Genomic DNA, 21,907 nt, shown 5'->3' on the forward strand with positions numbered 1-21,907 from the left:
TTGATGAGTTGGAAATATTTTTGCACTTTAATAATACAGTAATTTGAATTGAGCCGTAGAGAAATACAAACCATAGAAAACCATAGAAACTACAGCACAGAAACAGGCCTTTTGGCCCTTCTTGGCTGTGCCGAACCATTTTCTGCCTGGTCCCACTGACCTGCACATGGACCATATCCCTCCATACACCTCCCATCCATGTATCTGTCCAATTTATTCTTAAATGTTAAAAAAGAACCCACATTTACCTCCTCGTCTGGCAGCTCATTCCATACTCCCACCACTCTCTGTGTGAAGAAGCCCCCCCTAATGTTCTCTTCAGAATTTTCCCCCCCTCACCCTTAACCCATGTCCTCTGGTTTTTTTCTCCCCTTGCCTAAGTGGAAAAAGCCTGCTTGGATTCACTCTATCTATACCCATCATAATTTTATATACCTCTATCAAATCTCCCCTCATTCTTCTACGCTCCAGGGAATAAAGTCCTAACCTATTCAACCTTTCTCTGTAACTGAGTTTCTCAAGTCCCAACAACATCCTTGTAAACCTTCTCTGCACTCTTTCAACCTTATTTATATCCTTCCTGTAATTTGGTAACCAAAACTGAACACAATACTCCAGATTCAGCCTCACCAATGCCTTATACAACCTCATCATAACATTCCAGCTCTTATACTCAATACTTTGATTAGTAAAGGCCAATGTACCAAAAGCTCTCTTTACGACCCTGTCTACCTGTGACGCTATTTTAGGAAATTTTGTATCTGTATTCCTAGATCCCTCTGTTCCACTGCCTTACCATTAACCCTGTATGTTCTACCTTGGTTTGTCCTTCCAACGTGCAATACCTCACACTTGTCTGTATTAAACTCCATCTGCCATTTTTCAGCCCATTTTTCCAGCTGATCCAAGTCCCTCCGCAGGCTCTGAAAACCTTCCTCACTGTCTACTACACCTCCAATCTTTGTATCATCAGCAAATTTGCTGATCCAATTTACCACATTATCATCTGGATCATTGATATAGATGACAAATAACAATGGACCCAGCACTGATCCCTGTGGCACACCACTAGTCACAGGCCTCCACTCAGAGAAGCAATTCTGTACTACCACTCTTTGGCTTCTTCCATTGAGCCAATGTCTAATCCAATTTACCACCTCTCCATGTATACGTAGCGACTGAATTTTCCTAACTAACCTCCCATGCGGAACCTTGTCAAAGGCCTTACTGAAGTCCATGTAGACAATATCCACTGCCTTCCCTTCATCCACTTTCCTGGTAACCTCCTCGAAAAACTCCAATAGATTGGTCAAACATGACCTACCACGCACAAAGCCATGTTGACTCTCCCTAATGAGTCCCTGTCTATCCAAATGCTTGTAGATTCTGTCTCTTAGTACTCCCTCCAATAACTTACCTACTACCGACGTTAAACTTACTGGCCTATAATTTCTGGGATTACTTTTCGATCCTTTTTTAAACAACGGAACAACATGAGCCACTCACCAATCCTCCGGCACCTCACCTGTAGACAGCAACATTTTAAATATTTCTGCCAGGGCCCCTGCAATTTCAACACTAATCTCCTTCAACGTCCAAGGGAACACCCTGTCAGGTCCCGGGGATTTATCCACTTTAATTTTCCTCAAGACAGCAAGGACCTCCTCCTTTTCGATCTGTACAGTTTCCATGATCTCACTACTTGTTTCCCTTAATTCCATAGACTTCATGCCGGTTTCCTTAGTAAATACAGACACAAAAAACCTATTTAAGATCTCCCCCATTTCCTTTGGTTCCGCACATAGCCGACCACTCTGATCTTCAAGAGGACCAATTTTATCCCTTACAATCCTTTTGCTCTGAATATACCTGTAAAAGCTCTTTGGATTATCCTTCACTTTGACTGCCAAGGCAACCTCATGTCTTCTTTTAGCCCTCCTGATTTCTTTCTTAAGTATTTTCTTGCACTTCTTGCACTCCTCAAGCACCTTATTTACTCCCTGCTTCCTATACATGTCATACAACTCCCTCTTCTTCTTTATCAGAGTTGCAATATCCCTTGAGAACCAAGGTTCCTTATTCCTATTCACTTTGCCTATTCACGAACCTTTTGTTACATGAAGTGGTAGGGGGTGGAGGAGGCGAAGTGACCATCATTGCATTCCTGGAAAACGCAAGTTGAATTAAGTAAATTTTGTGCTCTGCTGGAATAACTAAGGGGTTATGCAGCAGCTGTGGACAGAAAGGAATTGTCAGCGTTTCAGGTTGAAACCCTGCATAGGAACTGGAAATCAAGAGGCAAGATGGTCAGTGAGAAGAGGGGTAGCATGAAAAGATCCTGCAGCAATTAGTGAGCTGAGAAGGGGTGTTAGGTGGCAGACAGGCAGGTAAGTTTCCAGTATTTGCAGTCTTTTGTGTCTCCAGAGTAAATTTTGTGTTCATTTTTTTTTTAAAAAGATAGCTTGGAAAAAAACCCAACGAGCCACACTGCCCAGCAACCCACCTATTTAGCTTAATCACAGGACAATTTACAATGACAAATTAACCTACTGACTGGTACATCGTTGGATTGTGGGAGGAAACCCATGCTTTTCAAGAGGAGAATGTACAAACTCCTTGTAGATGGCGCCGGAATTGAACTCCAGACTCCAGAACACCCAGAGCTAATAGCGTCGCACTAACTGCTTTGCTACCATGGTACCTACAAGGTTCATCTATATTTCTGTATGACTCAATTCAAAGTACTGTAAAATCAAAGTGCAAAAATATTTCCAATTTATCAACTGCCCATGTTAATCTACATTCTTAATTCCACGCAAGATCATTTTATTCTGTATCTTAAATTTCTGAGTTGTGATTTGTGAAACAAATTAGCCAAACAGCCATAATACAGGGGTCATTTGTACGTTTCAAAGAGCAATTTGAGAATTTAGTGCAAAAAAGATTATGACCTATATCACTGCAATGTATTTGGAAAATGTAAAGGCATAGAAGTAGGTCTTTCATCTCCTAGTATCTGATTTGCCATTTGGAAAAATTGATGACCTTTGATCTCTGCCATTTTTATCTTCTATTTCCATGTAGTGCAGTTTCATTAATGTCTGAAAATTTACTGATTTTGCTGTGCTCAGTCACTGATCTTCCACACCACTCTTAGAGAAGGTATTCCAATGATTCACTCCCCTGTGCAGAAAGGAATGTTTAATGAGATCATCTCTTATTCTTCTGAGCTCTCAAGGGTAAAGACTTAGCTTAATCTACATTCATGGAATAATCAGTCCATTCCAGTAATCAATCTAGTGAAACTTCCATTGCAAGTATATACTTTCCTGGGTGGGAGATAAGATCTGTACATGATTCCATGTTCCATCTCACCAGGCCCTATTTAATTGCAGAGTTCAAAAGTACGAAAAATTTGATGAATATATTTACATTAATATATTTTTTAATCTACAGATGCTAGAAATCTAAAAACAAAATATGCTGGAAAAATAGGGAAAAAAAACTAGGGTACAGCTGTAGATTAGCATGTTAACTTTGTAGCTGACCTACTGAGTATTTCCAGTATGTTCTGCTTATATTATACAAAAATTGTTTCAGAAAAGTAAAAGTTAATTCATGGCAAACATGTGCACCTATAGCACTTTTAATGTGAAAGATACAAATCGTGGTTCTTCAATATGGATCACATTTTTTGCATAGAAAATCTGAAATTCTAAGAAGACAAAATTCAATGAACTAAACATTCTGTGAATTAAGCATAACCTACAAGCTGTATGGATTGCATTTGTCATAATTTCACACCACACTATAATAGATTTTGTAAAAACCTAGGTGTCATTTTAAGCAACTACAATGTAACCTTAGTAGCATATGCAGGCACTAATGGTTATTACCCTTTGGTAGGTTGTAGATGTGAAATGGAAGTATTGCTATCGGTGCTGCTTATAAGTTTTGGGTTGTATGGACGAACTATCTCCCTATACGAAAGATGGTGCAGATGGACTTTGCTTGCCAAGAAGATCTGCAAATGTCTTTGGCGAACTTAATTACAAATAACACTGGATCCTTTGCTCTATGGGTTTTTCTGAAGGGCTCATACAGGGATAAATATTTACTTTTGTGGGAAGATCAACTCAATGAAAGATATGCTTTGGTTTGCCCAAAACTCGTTGGCCTTGCACACCAGGTGATATCTGCAACTAAATGCTGAATACGGGCACATTCCAAGGTACAGGAGTACCTGTTGAGCTGTGCAGCCATCACAAAGGCATTGTGAGGAAGGACCATAGTTTAGGATCCTGCCAATAACAGCTCCCCATTCTTCTGGTACAGTGTTTAAGTATGAAACATTAATACATTCCCTTACAATATAGTAATAGTAATGTCATTAAATTGTTTGGCAAAGTAAAAAAAAAGGAAAATGGCATGTCCTGACTATATTCAAGCTGTCACCAGATTATGAAGTCCAACTGATGGACACTATCTCCATATGAATGAACTCCCATGATATTAATTTCAAAAGTCCCTTCATTTTTAGCAACTGTTCATTCTTATCAGTCTTACTGTATGTGCTTTTGATGGTAATACTGTGGAGTTATGATTGTTATACTGAGTAATTTTCATGTATATTCTGACTTGTGGACAAGATCAACATATGAATGTCTGAGAATGGAACCCATTCATTCCATGAGAATGACCTGTACTGTATGTGTCAGAAATTTAAGCTTTTAGAAGTAAGTATTGGTTAAACCAGCTTTCCTAAAATTGTGAAAACCACTATCCTAATTTCTAATGTAGTTTAAAGTATCAGGTTGTAACTCAACATCCATAATATAAACTGCCTTCAATAGATAGTTCTATATAAAATAGTTTTGAGGAGGAACACATGATGAAAAATGAATAGCCCAGAGTAATAGGTAGCATATTGTAAGGATGGTATATTGAACATACAAATCCATTAAATTCAACCAAATGCACGTCTGGAAAGAAAAACAGAATCAACATTTCCATTTTTTTCTCAGATGCTGCTAGCTCTGGAGAGTGTCAACGCTCAACATTTTCCATTTTTATTTCAGGTTTTCAGTGTCTGCAATTTTTAATTTTCTGTGTTTTTTAAAGACAAGATATCTGCAGCAATTTAGACCATTTATTGTTTGATTATGAATGGCTCTATCTGACAATAATTTCATTTTTCTTATCATTAGTTTGCCCTTTTTGTGAGCAAGAATCCCATTAGTTTCTGAGTAAGGATCAAGGATGCAAATGCGTATCATAAAAAGTCATTGACTTCTGTAGTTCACGACATATATTCAGTCACTGTTGTTCATAGGTCTTGTTTGATCCTTGTAACTCTTGTGCTCTGTGCTGTCTTATCACAATTGTAAAGCCAACATGTTTGATAAAGTATTCAATTTTAAGCAATTAAAACTGATTATTATCATATTGAAATACAGATGGATATAATAGAACTTAGTGTTAAGCACTTTGCATGTGGATATAATCAAGTTTTGTAATATCTGGACCAAATGCTCTTGTAATTCAGACAAAATTGCAATGGTCATCACTTGTATAAGGTGACAAGTATATGGTAATCATCTTGCATTTCAGTTTTTGCTCACTTTCTTAGAAGTTCTATTGTGCATTAGCAAAATAAATGATGTGGAATTCTTTTCATAGTTTCTTTGGAAGTAGCATGGGATGTGAACTTCCACATAGGGTGATCTAACTACTTCAGCTTCTTTAATTTCAGTAGAATAACTGCAGAAAAGAAGTATTTGTGATTCTGCCACTGAGGTTACATAGTATGACTGAGAAAACTGCAAAAATTGTCTTATTAGGATTACTGTAAACAGTTTAATATTTGAAATTCTCTTTAATATTGGTTTAGAGCCAGTTCCGAGCATTTGAACATACAGCTGAAGAAGATAAGAGAAAAACAGTTCAGATTGAGCTACTTAAGCAAGAAAAATCTAGACTGATTTCACAACTAACTGCACAGGAGTCTGTGATTGATGGACTTCGGGCTGAAAAGAGGATCTGGGGACAAGAGTTAGCTCAACAAGGTGAATGTTTTACTTAACAAGATCAATTGGAAAAAATGTATATATAAATATTCACTCATTTATGTTTAACTTTAAATTCATTTGTTAACCTTCTAACAATTTAAAATAACTGAGAAAGCAAAATGCAAGAAAGCAGCATTATTTTAATTGCTGTCAAGAAACATAATAGTTTTTACAGCTCTGTTTTTCATTATAAAACTTCCCAAAAGTAAAAGGCATTAAACAATTGTGCAAACAAGTTGTACATTATTTGGTGGAATGTACAGTACTTGGGTTTGTATCAACTAAAATTAACATTCAAAATTAATTTGTTGTCTTTGATGCATTTGGAATCACTTGATGATGTAATGGTACGGCAAGGTTGTTGCAGAAAACATTGAGTTCCCACTGCTTGACCAGTTTGAACCATTGTTAGTGTACTAATTTACAAGATTATCAGGAACTAAGATTGACCCTCCCATTCTAGGATGTTTTATTCGGGCTTTCAATCAATTCATCAGTCAACCATTGGGCAGGCAGGATAGCCATTGTGTTGCTGAACTGTCTTGTTCATTTTTTGTTTTATTGAGTATATTAATGAAACTGTACCTCCTACACATGGCATTTTATAGGCAGTTTGACCCCTTTAATGAACTTTCTTTTCTATTCTTAGCTAAGGAAGATGATTGGCTTTGTTCTGATACTTGACTATAGACTGTAACTAGTTATTTAGTCAGATATAAGGACAAAGGACGTTAAGAGTTTCCATTGTGTTTGTGGCCATTTGTGGCTTTGCTGTGGTAGTCAAGATTTTATGATGGATCTTTGGAATGGGCGAAGTATAGATCACATTCATCAGTTGGATGTAGACCTAAATTTGAAATATTATTATTTTAATTCACTCTTACCCTATTTCTCATAAGCAAACTAAAATTTAAATGTGGAACACAAATTAAGGCAAAAACAGATAGGTGATTGCTTCTTATCCCACCAGAGTGCACTGGTTCTACAGAATGGAAACGGGCTCTCTACTAAACCTGTGCTAAATGCAGTGCACTAGATTGGAAGAAGTGAGTGAATTACTAGTTCCCCTGCAATCATTGTTTAGGTCCCAAGGTGATGGGAAAAGAAGATATAAATGAACGGGTGCTGGACTTGGTTGCATGGCAGTGTGCTGTGAGATGGGGAGTGGGAGGCATTTTGACACTTGCAACAGAGCCACAAATGGATGCAAACCTATAGATCAAGCAGTCATGAACTGAATGGTCCATACACAATGCAGAGAATCGAAGATGTCGGAAATGGTCGATCATTTCAGGTGAAACAGTGAAGCACTTGAATTTATGATCTGGTCCATGGCATTCACAATTCACAATGTGGTCCCTCTACATTGGAGAAACCAAATGCAGTTTGCACTGATGTAACTTCCACGTTACTTGTCAATTCCACTCCATTTCTGACCTATCTGTTTGTAACCTCCTTCACTACTATTGTAAGGCCAACATAAACTAGAAGAATGTCATCTTATTTTAATGCAGTTGCAACCCCAGAAGTAACACAATTAATTTTCTGACTTTAGGTAACTCCTTTGTCATCATTTTCTGTTATGCATATGTCCCTGCTTCACCCTGTATCTCCTCGTGAACAATCAGTGGACAAGGCACTGAAGACCTGATTTGTTTTAACCAATGTCCGTATATAATCTTTTGTATTGTGCTCACACCTTTTCGCACCTCATCTCTTAAAAACTGTAGCACCTCCACTCCCCAGTTTTGAGGAAGGATCCCTGCCCTAAAACAATAGGATCTCTCACAGATGCTGCGTGACCCACTGAATTCTTCCTTCATTTCTGTTTAAGTTTCAGATTCCAGCATTTGTTGTTTTATTTGTTTTCAACTTTCTTGAAGAGCCTCCCAGAACGGAGTAATTTTAACAAAGGCCCCAACAGCCTTTGAGTTAATCAAGTTTAGTTTGTGTTTATTTGATCCATTGTCAAACTGCATCTTGCCCTGGTAACAATGGATAAAGATACTTCTAATTGGTGATCTTTATTAGCAGCATACAAAACATTTGCTCCTATATAGCTAAGGCATATTCTAATATACAGTGTTCCTGATACCATTCTGTGTCCCACGGATAGTTGGTTGTCAAGGAAGCAACTTGCTGATAGTTTTGTTGGTTCTGACAGACCAGCTTCTCATTGATAAATTATGATCAAGATGCTGTTTGTCTTTTGCAATTTGCTGCTTCACTTTGGAGCAAGTATTTCTCAAGGATGATTGGGGTCACTGAAATGGGTAGTTTGAGCAATGCAAGGTGAGGCATCTTGTATAATGTAAGAAGTTTCTGCTCTTCTGTGAACTTGACATGTGTAATTCTAACCACTACACTGTAAATAGAATTACTTTACTTGTCATTTGCACTAATTTGCATATAAATGGGTTATTCATTAGAAAGGTTGAAATGAAATTGAAAAACATCTACCAATGGATTCTTTAAACCTAGATGTTCACTCTGTATTAGACAGTAACATTTCTTGTGATGAAGTAAAGAAATGACAGGGTTTGATTTTACAGCTGCAATGTAATTATTTACAATAAACACATTCAGAATTGCAATATTGGTCATTAATACTACTAAACACATTATACTGAAATAATGCCAAGACACTGAAATACTGCCAATACTATTCATTAATAATTATCCATTATAAAGAATGAAGGTCATTCTGCTGAAGAAGCAACTATAATTCGGCTCTACTAATGTTCTCACTTGGAATCAACAGGCCACCCTGTAACCTTGCTGCACCTTCTGTTCCATTCTGCCTGTCACTGAAAGGGCAATCTAATTATCCAACAGATTTGCAAAATGAATTCCTATCAGTGCCGTTTCAGGAGATTGTCCAAGAGGATAAGGTTGGCAATTTCAGACTGACTGAAGCTAGACACCTTATCCTATGTGTGCTTTATTGTCTTAATAATTTGAGAAGTTAAGCAACTAATAATGGTGATACTCTGTTATTTTTATCAATGCAATCAGTGCTTTCTTTAATCTAATTCAAGCTACCTAAAATTAATTCTCTAGGAATTTAAGTCAAGTAAGCCATTTAAGAAAAAAATCCAACATACCATTTTGAAACTTGAAGTCAGTGGTACTTGATGTGTTTTTTTAATCATCATCCATTGAATTTTGCGTCATGGAAATTTTACTATTGCCATTTCTATTATAATCAGTAAGGTTGTATCTAATTCCTCACTGCTGTTTGAATGACATTATTAACACATTTGTATTACATAGAGCAGCACTTACAATAAAATAGAGTAACTTGTTAATTACGCAGTGCTTACTCAATAATACTTTGATGTTCGAGGGGTATCAATGAGGAAAGCAGAAAAAACAGTGATAAAATAACTAATAAAAGTAATTTTTATAATATATACAGAATCAAGTTGAATTTAATGTAGAATATGTTATATATCTATGGTTAATCTATTTGAAGTACTGCAATGTATTTTAAGAGCCTTTTTGATTATTCAGCAGTTAGTAAGCTTGTGTGTGTGTGTAACATTGTATTGCCATCTTGTGGTTTTATAAACAACTTTAATTTTTAGAGGCTATGGAAAATGAACCTTTGCACATCTGGTCAAGGAAAACTTGCTGCTATTATGTTTTCCACTTAACATATTGACTTGTAATTTCACCAGCCATTTAACCAATATCCTCATTTTAGTAAAGTCTGTAGTCGGCTTCATTTTTTTGTAGGAAGTTTGATTTTACATAGGACTTCAAATCCACTTTCTTTAAGACTCTATCAAAATAAATGATGTACACAGTGTACACTTTAGCATTATTATGATTAGATACACTATTGAGGAATTAACCTAGCAGGACCCTTTGAAACATTCTGCAAAACTGTCCTCAACTTGAATTCGCAAACAACAGGAATTCTGCAGATGCTGGAAATTCAAGCAACACACATCAAAGTTGCTGGTGAACGCAGCAGGCCAGGCAGCATCTCTAGGAAGAGGTACAGTCGACGTTTCAGGCCGAGACCCTTCGTCAGGACTAACTGAAGGAAGAGTGAGTAAGAGATTTGAAAGTTGGAGGGGGAGGGGGAGATCCAAAATGATAGGAGAAGACAGGAGGGGGAGGGATGGAGCCAAGAGCTGGACAGGTGATTGGCAAGAGGGATACGAGAGGATCATGGGACAGGAGGTCCGGGAAGAAAGTCCGCCAGAGAAAGCAGGATCTCCCAGTGGCCACACATTTTAATTCCACATCCCATTCCCATTCTGACATGTCTATCCACAGCCTCCTCTACTGTAAAGATGAAGCCACACTCAAGTTGGGGGAACAACACCTTATATTCCGTCTGGGTAGCCTCCAACCTGATGGCATGAACATCGACTTCTCTAACTTCCGCTAATGCCCCACCTCCCCCTTGTACCCCATCTGTTACTTATTTTTATACACACATTTTTTCTCTCACTCTCCTTTTTCTCCCTCTGAATATACCCCTTGCCCATCCTCTGGGTTCTCCCCCCCCACCCCCCTGTCTTTCTTCCCGGACCTGTCCCATGATGCTGTCATGTCCCTTTTGCCAATCAACTGTCCAGCTCTTGGCTCCATCCCTCCCCCTCCTGTCTTCTCCTATCATTTTGGATCTCCCCCTCCCCCTCCAACTTTCAAATCTCTTACTCACTCTTCCTTCAGTTAGTCCTGACGAAGGGTCTCGGCCTGAAACGTCGACTGTACCTCTTCCTAGAGATGCTGCCTGGCCTGCTGCGTTCACCAGCAACTTTGATGTGTGTTGCCTCAACTTGAATTCATTTTTTTTCTCCAACAATTTGCAACCTCTCTTCCCCTCTACACAATTATCTACCCCTATGAAGTCCTGCATTTTAGTGGATTCCTTCATTCTTGTATAACTTAACGTAATCTGATATTTCCCCATCCTATCCTCAAATAATTCCAAGAGTCGTGCACATGAATGCCATTTTTGTAACCTATGCTTGTTACTGTAAACTGTGTTGCTTTTAGTTTGGTATGTGATAAATTTATGTTTAATTTACAAATGTATGTAATTACCTAGAATATATCTGCCTTGCATTTCAAAAAGGGGTACTACACCATTCTCCAATCCTTTTACAAAATCAGCCATCTCTGGCTCTGAGATATAACTTCTAGCATTCTGAAATTCTCCCTCCTCCGAATCCTACAATTTTTAAAATCAAATTGGCTTAGCCAGTTTTCCACTTCCATGGTAGTACTGCTCACCTTTTTAATAATGACTACAGATTCACCTTTTTTGCTATCCTCAATAAATACTTCTTACAGACACTTACCTAAAAAAGAAATTACTTCATCTTTTGGATTGCCCACAGATTGATATGCCTCTCCTATGAGCACACCTCACTAAACATTAACTTACAAAAATAAAATACTGCAGATGCCAAAAATAGAGAAGATATTGGAAGTACTCTGCAGGTCAGGCAGCATACTTATTTCAGCCACTGCTTTGTACTTTGATAATTTTTTCCCCTTAAACTGCTTTTAAGGTTTAAATTTTTCTGTAGGTTATATCTCATCCTCATTCATTTTCTTCATTATATCTTTATAATTACGAGCATTATTCTTCATAAATTGATTGGAGTGAATGTATTTTGAACATTTTATAAACATTAAGTATAAAGTGCTGGATTTTTCAGTAAAATTATGATATGAATTTAGCTTCTAAGATCTAGATAAGCAGAACTAAAACTGAGATTCAGAATATTTTGATAAAAGGTAAGAACACTAAAGATGGTGAACATCAGCGGCAGTATTAAAGGATTAGTGCATTTATATGCTAATGAATAATAGAAATTATTTTCACTAGCTGTTTTGAATATTAAAATTTTATTCATTTAATGACCATAAAGATCAATACAGGCTCGGTTTAAAGATGCACAAAATGTATTGGTAAACATGATGTATATCCACAAATTTAAAACTGGTCTTGAATTCTATAAATTAGGCTTGGTGGTGCAAAATTGGCTTTCATGCTTACAGTAATTCAAATAACTGTTAACTTTGTATAACTTTGCATCTCTGAGTGCCTCCTACGTCTACTACCCAGGGTCGTCTTTGGCACAAGACAGAGGAAGACTGGAGGCAAGGATTGAAATGCTGACTTCAGAGGTGGAATCCCTAAAAAGGCAAAATGAGCAAGACCTAAATGCCTTGAAGATCAAAACAAAGATTTTGGATGATCAAACTGATACTATTAGAAAACTTAAAGAAGTGAGTTTCTCATTGTTAAAAAATACAATCTGCATATTAAGAAGCAAATTATTGCTGTTATACAACTTTCTCAGGAAAAAGTAATATTTTTATAAAGTAGATAACTCCAAAGCATGAATAAATCTGAACTTTAGTGTATTGTCATTTCAACAAAAATAATCGCATTTAGTGATTTACAAGAAAATTATCAAATAAAACTTATCAGTAGCTATTGAATGATTGTAAGTTGTTTAGGAGTAGGTTTTAAAACACATTTGGAAAAGACAAAGAGAGGTATAGAGATAAAATTTTAAACATTATGACATTGACATCTAAAATGTATCCACTGGTTTGGAATTGCTCAAGATAACTGTCCTAGTACAGGCAGTTTAAAGGGCACATTCGCACAAAAATATGTGCAATATTAACTAATACCCTTGCCTAAATTTTGATTTTTGATCTGGTGAGGATGTGAATTTTCAGGTGATTGGATTGAAGAATGTTGTGTTTGGTAGATTAGTGTTAGAAACATAAGCATCAAGGAAGGGATTTGAGGATGGCATCAAAGAAAATGTTGGTGGGGATGGTGCAGTGGAGTTAGAACAATGAACGCTAAGTAAGTGAGTTAACCTAATAGTTCAGGTTTAAGTTGGTTGCTCTCTTGATGTAGTTAACTCCTTCACCTGTCTTGGGTGGGCTATCACCAGCTGCCTGTCCCTTGAAGCCGAGGTGAACAGCAGGATTGCCAAAGCCTCAACTGTCATGGCCAGACTGAACAACAGGCAGCTGACAAAGGCCAAGCTGTGTGTGTAGCAGGTGTGTGTGGTCAGCACACTCCTCTACACCAGCAAGGCTTGGATGCCATACATCAGCCAAGAGAAGAGGCTAAACTCGTTCCACCTACTTGCTCATCTTGCACATCTCCTGACAGGACAAAATCACCAACACAAAGGTTCCACAGCAGGCTGACACCACCAGCAACCACGGACAACACAGCCACAAACGTCACAGAGGGTTGGGCCATGTCAAACGACTTCAGCAGGGATGAAATCCCTAGGACATGCTCCTTGATGAGCTGAGTGAGAGTTACCGCCCACAAGGAAGACCATGTCTCTGCAACAGGGATATCTGCAAGTCATCGACCTCAACACATGGGAGGAAACAGTTGAAGACCAGAGAGTGTGGGGAGCCGCAGTCAAAAGCAGTGCACAACATGCTGAGATAACAAGGATCAACATGCTCATCACGTGAGCCTGAAGAAAATCCAGAGCTGCATCACCCAGAGCACCTTCCTCCTTCACCTGCAGCTGTTGTGAAAGAGACTGTCACTCTAGAATGGGACTGTACAGCCACTCTAGAAAGTACTAATAGCCCCAAGTTTATGACCCCAAGAACCATCAGGGAAGTGTCACACCATTGTCTTTCAAGACGTATGGATGCTGATGATGACGATGATGAAATTGGGACGATTTATTTGTTCCCTAGAGTGTCCAGGCATGATTTCAAAGAAGTTTTGCACGAGAAATGACATGCACTCAGGATTAAAATTGATCATTATCATGTTTATCATTAATCGTAGGAAAAGGTTTTTTTTATTACACAACACTGGGAACACTGTTTTGAATTTATAAGCATAAATAATTCAGTGTACTATCAAGTGGGTTGCAAATTCATTATTCTATCCATCTTTTGAACATAGCTGGTGAATTAAATCTTCTTAATGGTCCATGACCGGATTGGAGAAGAAGATAAAGCTTGCACTGCATTTATTCAATAGGAATACTTTCTGTTGGGATTGCCTTCTAGTGTTATTATTTTAAAATAAGTTATTTGGCGAATAAACTCTGCCATCTTCTACAGGGTTGTAGTTGAATGACTTCATTTGCCGTAAATTTTGTGTGATTCTAACGCAAGTCAGATTTAACTGTTTAATTAAATTTTGGAGAAAGTTGTAAAGAAAATCATTGAATTGACGATTAATTTCACTACAATTTAGGATATCTGTGGGCCTTCTCGCATTGTGTGCATTTGCAGTTTGTCCTTTTCCCGAATAAGCCTTCCATAATGAAAATGTTTGTCCTTGCAGGGTTTACAAGAAAGAGATGAACAGATTAGGAAAATACGTGAGAAAAACCTACAAGATCAAAGAAGCTTCCAGGATGAGTTAGAGAATGAAGCTGCAATATCACAAGATCTGAAAGATAAAGTTGAGAGGCTTTCAGAGCGGAAAAGTGAACTAAAGCGGCAGCTTGAAGAAAAAGAAGCTGAGCTGGAGGAAAGAAACAGGGCATGCAGGTAAATGTCAATATACTATTTTGACATTAAAAGTGATGTTTTCAATTGCATGATGTTGCAGTGGTCTATTTTAGATTTGATAAGTAATTATTCATAGTGGTTTATTAACAATAGACCAATTGCATCAAGTTTCAAATCACCTACATACATGACAGTTGGCAATTGATTTATTATAAAATATACTACTATACTATACTTCCAGTTGTCTTTTCATACTAGCTGTCATTAATTTCTTGCACTGAATTATTGTGATGTACTTGAGCAGTATCTGAATGGCTATGTAAAAGCTGGAAAAATTCTACCCATTAATCTTTCCCAAGTTCTTCAGGCTCCAGTCATTAAGTTTTGTTTTACTTGAATGGATTCCTATAATTCTTTCTAACAGCTTATCCATACCCAGCTAATTAGTTCTTTACCTTTACCTTTTTTTTTGCCTCATATGTTGACTCTAGCTTGCTGTCAATGCCGAGTTGAAAGTTTGCTCATAGTACCATTGCAAAGATGCAAGTATATAACCTAGGCTGCACTACTTGCCCAGTGGAGTATTAAGCCTTTTGAAAAAAGAATAGCGTTGTTCCCGCTGTCCTGACAATATTATACTGCCTGTTATATTATTTTATATAATATATAATATACAATATTATATTATTTTACTTGTTTTTTATGGTCAATGTGCAATGTTTCCAAGTGAACAACTTCGACTGAAGCTTTTCCATTTTGATATCGGAGATTCCATCTGAAATCAGTATTGACTATAAGGAATCAGAGAAATTAGATAACAATTATGTGAAGGTAACAAAGACAGGTTGTTAGATAAATGTTTGCAAGAGGCATGTGAAGCTTAGGATGCTAGAATCAAACAGAGCTCTTGAGGATTTTAAAGAAGCCAGAAATGAACTCAAGAAGGGAATTAGAAAAGCCAAGAGGGACCGTGAAAAGACCTTGGCAAGTAGGTTTAAAGAGAGTCCCAAGGCATTCTGTACATTGATCAAGAGCAAGAGGATAAGCAGGGCGAGGGACTAGTTGACCACTTGATTTTAACTTATTTAGTTCAGCACAATATTTTGGGCCATTCCTGCGCTATACTATTCTATTTTCTATTAGTAAATTATGACATCTCACAGAAAGCCATGCTGGCTTTCATAATTAGGCCATGGTTTTCCAGTGGTGCTGGTGTGGATAGCTTTGAAGACTGGCAAAGAACACAGCAGGATATAGATCAGTTACAGATAAGGGCAGAGAAATGGCAAATGGAGATTAACCCAGCCAAATGTGTCTTGTTGCACCTTGGTAAGTCAAATGTAAAGAGGCAGCACACTGGTAAGAGCAAGACCCCTAATAATTTTGCTGAGCAGTGGGATTTTGGGGTCCAAATTCATAGCTCCCTGGAAGTTTATTTCTTAACCATGGGGTAGTTAAAAAGGCAATTGGCATACTTGCCTTTGTTAGTCGAGGCATTGAGTTCAAAAGTCAAGAAGCGATGTTGTGCTTTACAAATCTCCAGTTAGGCCACATCTGGAGAATTGCACAGAATACTGAGTGCCCCATTATAGGAAGGATGTTGAGGATTTGGAGAGGATGTAGAATGGGCACCACAGTAGCGTGGCGGTTAGCATGACTCTTAAAGCTTGGGCGACAGAGTTTAGAGTTAAACCTGGTAAGGAGTTTGTTTACATTCTCCCTGTGGATGTGTGGGTTTTCTCTGAATCCTCAGGTTTTCTCCCATAATTTAAGGATGTACCGGATAGGTGAATTGGTCATTGTAAAGTGTCTTGTGAATAGGTTAGGAGTGAATCGGGGGTCGGGGAGGAAGGGCCTACCCACCCTGCTCATGGGCTGTTTGACCCGCTCCCATCAGGGAGGAGGCTGCATAGCATCCATGCCAGAACTACAAGACTATAAGACAGTTACTTTCTCCAAGTAATAAGGCTGATCAACACCTCCACCCATTAACTCCACCACTACTTTATTATTTCCTGTCATTCACCTTGCGTACAGCCTAGCATCACTTTATGGACATGCAATCAACCTATGTATATACAGAATCTTATGATGTTTATTGTGGATTTTTATTCTTACTGTGGTCTTCATCTTGTTTTTTTGTACTACATCATATCCTGAGTAATAATTATTTTGTTGTGTGGAGGAAATGACATTAAACAATCTTGAATCTTGAATTATGAGATGCATAAATAGAGCAGACAGACAGTACTGTTTTCTCCGGGGTTGAAATATCAAATACCAGAGGGCATGCAATTAAGCTGAGAGGGGTTAATTTCAAAGGAGATGTGAGGGGCAAGTTTTAAGAATATTGGGCACGACATACTCTTTCTCAAATAGTGTCATAGGAGAATTTAAGTCCATCTGAGGGAATAAGAGGTCCTTACCTTCTCCTTTGCACTACCTTGATGTACTTATGCTTTCATATGGATGACATGTAAAACAAAGTTTTGCAGAGAGTGGTGGGTATCTGGAATACACTGTCTTTGGTGGTAGTCGAGATATGTTTAAATGTTAAGAACAGACTAAATATTCTTTTCACACATTTCTTTTCATTTACAAGTATTTTTCTAGGAAATGAACTCTGAAGTTTAATCATTGTATTTCAGTTTATACTGTATATTATAATTGCAATCTTTGTCAATTGCCCTTCCTATCACAGTTTTATTTTTTTAAAAAATTATTACCTTTGTAATCAGTAAACTTCAGTCTGTTCAATCAGTTTGCTTAAGTGACTATAATAACATTGTTGGAGAAAACATTAATTCAATGAGCATATTACTAAAACTAACGTAATCATTAATTCTCAAGATACACGCTTCTACTTATTGGGAGGTAAGTCTCTTGATCAGAAGTAATCCAGTCTGTTTAACAAAAATTGCTGTAATTGAAACCATAGAGAAATGCATTAATTAAAATCCAAGAATTACAAAGTTACTCTATACATCTTTGATAAAGGGTTATTAATGAACTAACAGATGCATCATGTCAAGTGAAGTTATTCAGCTTCCTTCAAATTAGACCATAAGACGTAAGAGCAGAATAAGACTTGGCCCATCGAGTCTGCTCCATATTTCCATCATGGCTGATTTATTATCTCCCTCAACACTATTTTGCTGTTTTCTCCCCATAACCTTTGATACCCTGACTTAACCAAGAACCTTCATTTTAAATACACCCAAAGACTTGTCCTCAACTGCTGTCTGAATTCTACAGATTTGTTACCCTCTGGCTGAAGAAATTCGTTCTCAGCTCTGTTCTAAATGGACATCTCTCTATTCTGAGGCTGTGCTCTCTGGTGCTAGAGTCACTCACTATAGGAAACATCCTCTCCACATCCACTCAATATAGGCCTTTCAATATTTGATAGGCTTTAATGAGATCCCTCCACCCCCCATTCTTCAAATTTCCAGCGAGTACAGGCCTAGAGTCATCAAATGCTTGTCATTGTTAACCCTTTTGTTTCCTGAATTATTCTCATGACCCTCCTTTGGACTCTTTCCAATGCCCGCACATCTTTCTTAGGTAAGGTTCTCAAAACTGCTCACAATACTACAAGTGTGATGTGACCATTGCCTTATAAAGCCTCAGCATCACATCCTTGCTGTTATATTTTAGTCCTCTCTAAATTAATACTAACATTGTATTTGTCTTCTTAAACCACCTACTCAACCTGAAAGTTAACTTTAGGGAATCCTTAACAAGGATTCCAGACTAAACTTGAATCAGTGAAGAATGTTCGACAACTGTGGCAGGGCTTGAATGCTATTACCTCTTATAAAATGAAAGCAAGTGACATGTGACAAAAGGACTTCACTTCCAGATGAGCTCAATGCCTTCTATGCTCACTTTGACTGTCAAAGCATGGAGGAATGTTCATGAACTACCACAGGTCTTGATGACCTTCTGATTTCAGTCTTTAAAGTCGACATAACAGCATCCTTCATGAAGGTGAACCCACGGAAAACATCCAGCCCAGATGGGGTATTTGGGCAAGTACTAAGGACCTGCTACCAAAGTGCATGATCATGCGCTTCTTGCACTTTATTCCATCTGCCACTTATTTGCTCATTCTCCCAATTTGTCCAAGTCTTTCTGCAGACTCCCTGCTTCCTTAACACTACCTGCCCCTCCACCTGTCTTTGTCAATAATTTGAATGATGGAATTGATAGCTTTGTGGCCAAGTTTGCAGACAGTACAATGTAAAAAGATATAGTCCCAAAACTAAACCCTGTGGAACACCACTAGTCACTGGCAGCCAACCAAAAAAAATCCCATTTTATTTACACACTTTTTGTTCTTTGCCCTCTGCTAGTCAGCCAATCTTCTATCCATGGTAGTATCTTTCCTATAATACCATGACCTCTTCCTTGTTAAGCGTCCTCTTGTGCATCATCTTGTTTAAGACCTTCATAAAATCCAAGTAAACAGCATCCACTGACACTCTTTTGTCTATCCTGCCTGATATTTCTTCAAAGAATTCCAACAGATTTGTCAGGCAAGATTTCCTCTTAAGGAAACTATATTGACTTTGGCCTATGGTATCAAGCACCTCCAATTACCTGAGACCTCATCCTTAATATTTTACTTCATCATCTTCCGAACCACTGAAGTCAGGCTAACTGGCCTATAATTTCCTTTCATCTGCCTCTGTCCCTTCTTAAAGAGTGGAACAACATTTGCAATTGTTTTCCTTGAAGTGTAATAAAGATAGTAAGAAATATTTAGACAGTTCAGGTTGTAAATGCAGAGAGAGAAAAATAGGGTTTTAGATTAATCACTTTTCAAAGCTGAGTATTTATAGCAATTTGTGCCTTTGCAACATCTGTTATGTTTTGCTTTTGTCTTTTGTATTTGTAGTGCTGTAAACAAGAAGTGGCAGGATAAGGCAGAGATACTAACCATGTTGGAAACACAGGTCAAACACATGAAAGAATCCTTTGATGCCAGAGAAAGGAAACTTGTTGAAGAAAGAGACAAAGCTTTAGAAGCCCAGAAGTAAGTTTTGGCAACAATAAGAAGTATCATCACTTTAGCTACTCCACTTGTTCCAATAGTATAATATCCCACAACCAAGCACATCTTTTCCTCTCTTCCCCCCGCCCCTCCCCCCCCCACCTCCTGGCACTTACCCTTGCAAGTCGAACAAGTGCTACACCTGCCCCTACACCTCCTCCCTCACTACCATTCAGGACCCTAAACAGTCCTTTCAGGTGAGGCGACACTTCACCTGTGAGTCTTTTGGGATTATTTACTGTGTTCAGTGCTCCCAGTGTAGCCTCCTGTACATCGGTGAGACCCGGCGTAGATTGGGAGACTGCTTTGCCAAGTATCTATGTTCCGACCACGTGAACAAGCAGGATCTCCCAGTGGTCACCCATTTTAATTCTGTTATGTCCAACAATGGCCTCCTCCACTGTCATGATGAGGCCACATTTAGGTTGGAGGAACAACACCTTTTATTCTGTTTGGGTAGCCTCCAACCTGATGGCATGAACATCGATTTCTTAAACTTCAGGTAATGCCCCCCCAACCCCCCTTCTCCATTTCCCATCCCCTTTTTCCCTCTCTCACTTCATCTCCTTGCCCACCCATCACCACCCTCTGGTGCTCCTTCCCCCTTTTTCTTACTTCCATGGCCTTCTGTCTCTTTCACCAATCAATTTCCCAGCTCTTTACTTCATCTCTCCCGCTCAAGATTTTACCTATCACCTGGTGGTTCTCTCTCCCCTCTCCCCACCTTTCAAATCTACTCCTCACCTTTTTTTTTCCCCAGTCCTTGCCGAAGGGTTTCAGCCTGAAACATCGACTGTATTTTTTTTTCCATAGTTGCCGCCCGGCCTGCTGAGTTCCTCCAGAACTTGTGTGTGTTGCTTGGATTTCCAACATCTGCAGCTTTTCTCTTGCTTGTCTCAATGTTATGTTTGCTTTCACAACTGTTATCCCAGTCCCATACATTTTATCAATATTTGTTTAACATGTTCTAGTGGATGGTTTTTTATATTTGCCCAAATTAACAATTTAATTTAAATATGAACTTTGCTGAAAATTTGATTCTAGATTTTCAATTTCAACTACAAGAACCTTAAAATGATTTGTCAGTCTTACTGATTTACATTTTATAATATTGAAAAATTGGGCATGCTTCACAGAATTAGAGTCAAGAAATTAAATCATCCCTGGAGAAACATTTTGCAATCTGAGGAAAATGACTTTTATAAAAACATAAGATAAAATGCAATGGATAAATGCAATGTTATTTTTTTAATTTTGCTTAATCCGGGTCAAAACATGGAAAATGTGATTCCTGTATTGCCACATATCTGGGAAAAAAAAATCTTGTAATTTAAACAGTCTTTCTTAGCTAGCCAAACATCGTATGGACCAACCACTCAAATTCATTAGTGCGTGAGGTCCAGGGTAGCTTATTCTACCAAGTAGGCCTTCTGCATCTAAAGTGCTTTCCTTTGCTCTTTGCTGTTGCAGACTAAATAAAGAAATTATTTAAACCCCAATTGGTTGTGGAGATGGATTACAGGAAGCAAGGCCCAAGAGGAGGACTAGAGAATAGAGCTTCAGAGCAATGGTCTGAATGTTCTGGAGTTCAGTGTTCAATTCTAGTGCCATCTGTAAAGAGTTTGCACATTGTCCCCATGAAACGCAGCGGTTTTCTCCAGGAGCTCGGGTTTCCTCCCACAGACTGAAGACCTACTAGTTAGTAGGTTAATTGGTCATTGTAATGGTCCTGTGATTTGGCTAGTGTTAAATAGGTGGTTTGTTGGCCTGGAAGGGCCTGTTTCACACAGTATCTCTTAAACAAATGAAATAAAATGGTTTGGATCAGAATTGGTATGTAGAGGACTTGGAAGGAAAGTGGCTGTGAAGGATAGTGAATGGAGTGGGGTGGGGTGGGTTAAAGGGAGTTCATAACTGAGTCAGAAGGTATGATTGTTTCTTTAGGTCTAGGCACCAGGGCAGCAAATTTCAAAGTCCTCTGCAGGAGTGATGTGTAAATGGCACATGCTACTCGTGTGTAAATGAAAATGTCAACATTTCTGTGCATCAAATGCCTAATGGACCCCAAAGTAAAACTGCAGACTTTGTACACGAATCCCTATTTTCAATTACATTTCACTTTCTATTGAAATTGAATCAGGAAATGCCAAAAAAATGTCCAAATTGATCCAATTTCAAGTCAGTAAAACAATTGCTTGTATTGGGATAAAAAGTATTACAATGCCACCATCTGGCCTAATGTGTATTTAGACACTGGCAAGTTAATTAGTTTTAGTTTTAATGTTGAATA

The 21,907-nt window shown here is 38.1% G+C and overlaps 1 protein-coding gene across 3 annotated transcripts in view; it reads left to right on the forward strand.

Annotated features, from left to right (window-relative positions):
• Positions 1-21,907, forward strand: part of lrrcc1 (leucine rich repeat and coiled-coil centrosomal protein 1) — a 127,057-nt gene that overhangs the window by 95,702 nt on the left and 9,448 nt on the right. For all 3 annotated transcript variants that reach the window (XM_072256265.1, XM_072256274.1, XM_072256283.1), the window contains 4 exons: positions 5,891-6,065; positions 12,163-12,326; positions 14,392-14,600; positions 19,462-19,599. In XM_072256265.1, coding sequence (XP_072112366.1) covers positions 5,891-6,065; positions 12,163-12,326; positions 14,392-14,600; positions 19,462-19,599 — 686 coding nt within the window. The remainder of the gene's footprint in view (positions 1-5,890; positions 6,066-12,162; positions 12,327-14,391; positions 14,601-19,461; positions 19,600-21,907) is intronic.

The sequence above is a fragment of the Mobula birostris genome, chromosome 1, assembly GCF_030028105.1.
Source record: "Mobula birostris isolate sMobBir1 chromosome 1, sMobBir1.hap1, whole genome shotgun sequence".
In the NCBI taxonomy this organism is placed as follows: domain Eukaryota; kingdom Metazoa; phylum Chordata; class Chondrichthyes; order Myliobatiformes; family Myliobatidae; genus Mobula; species Mobula birostris.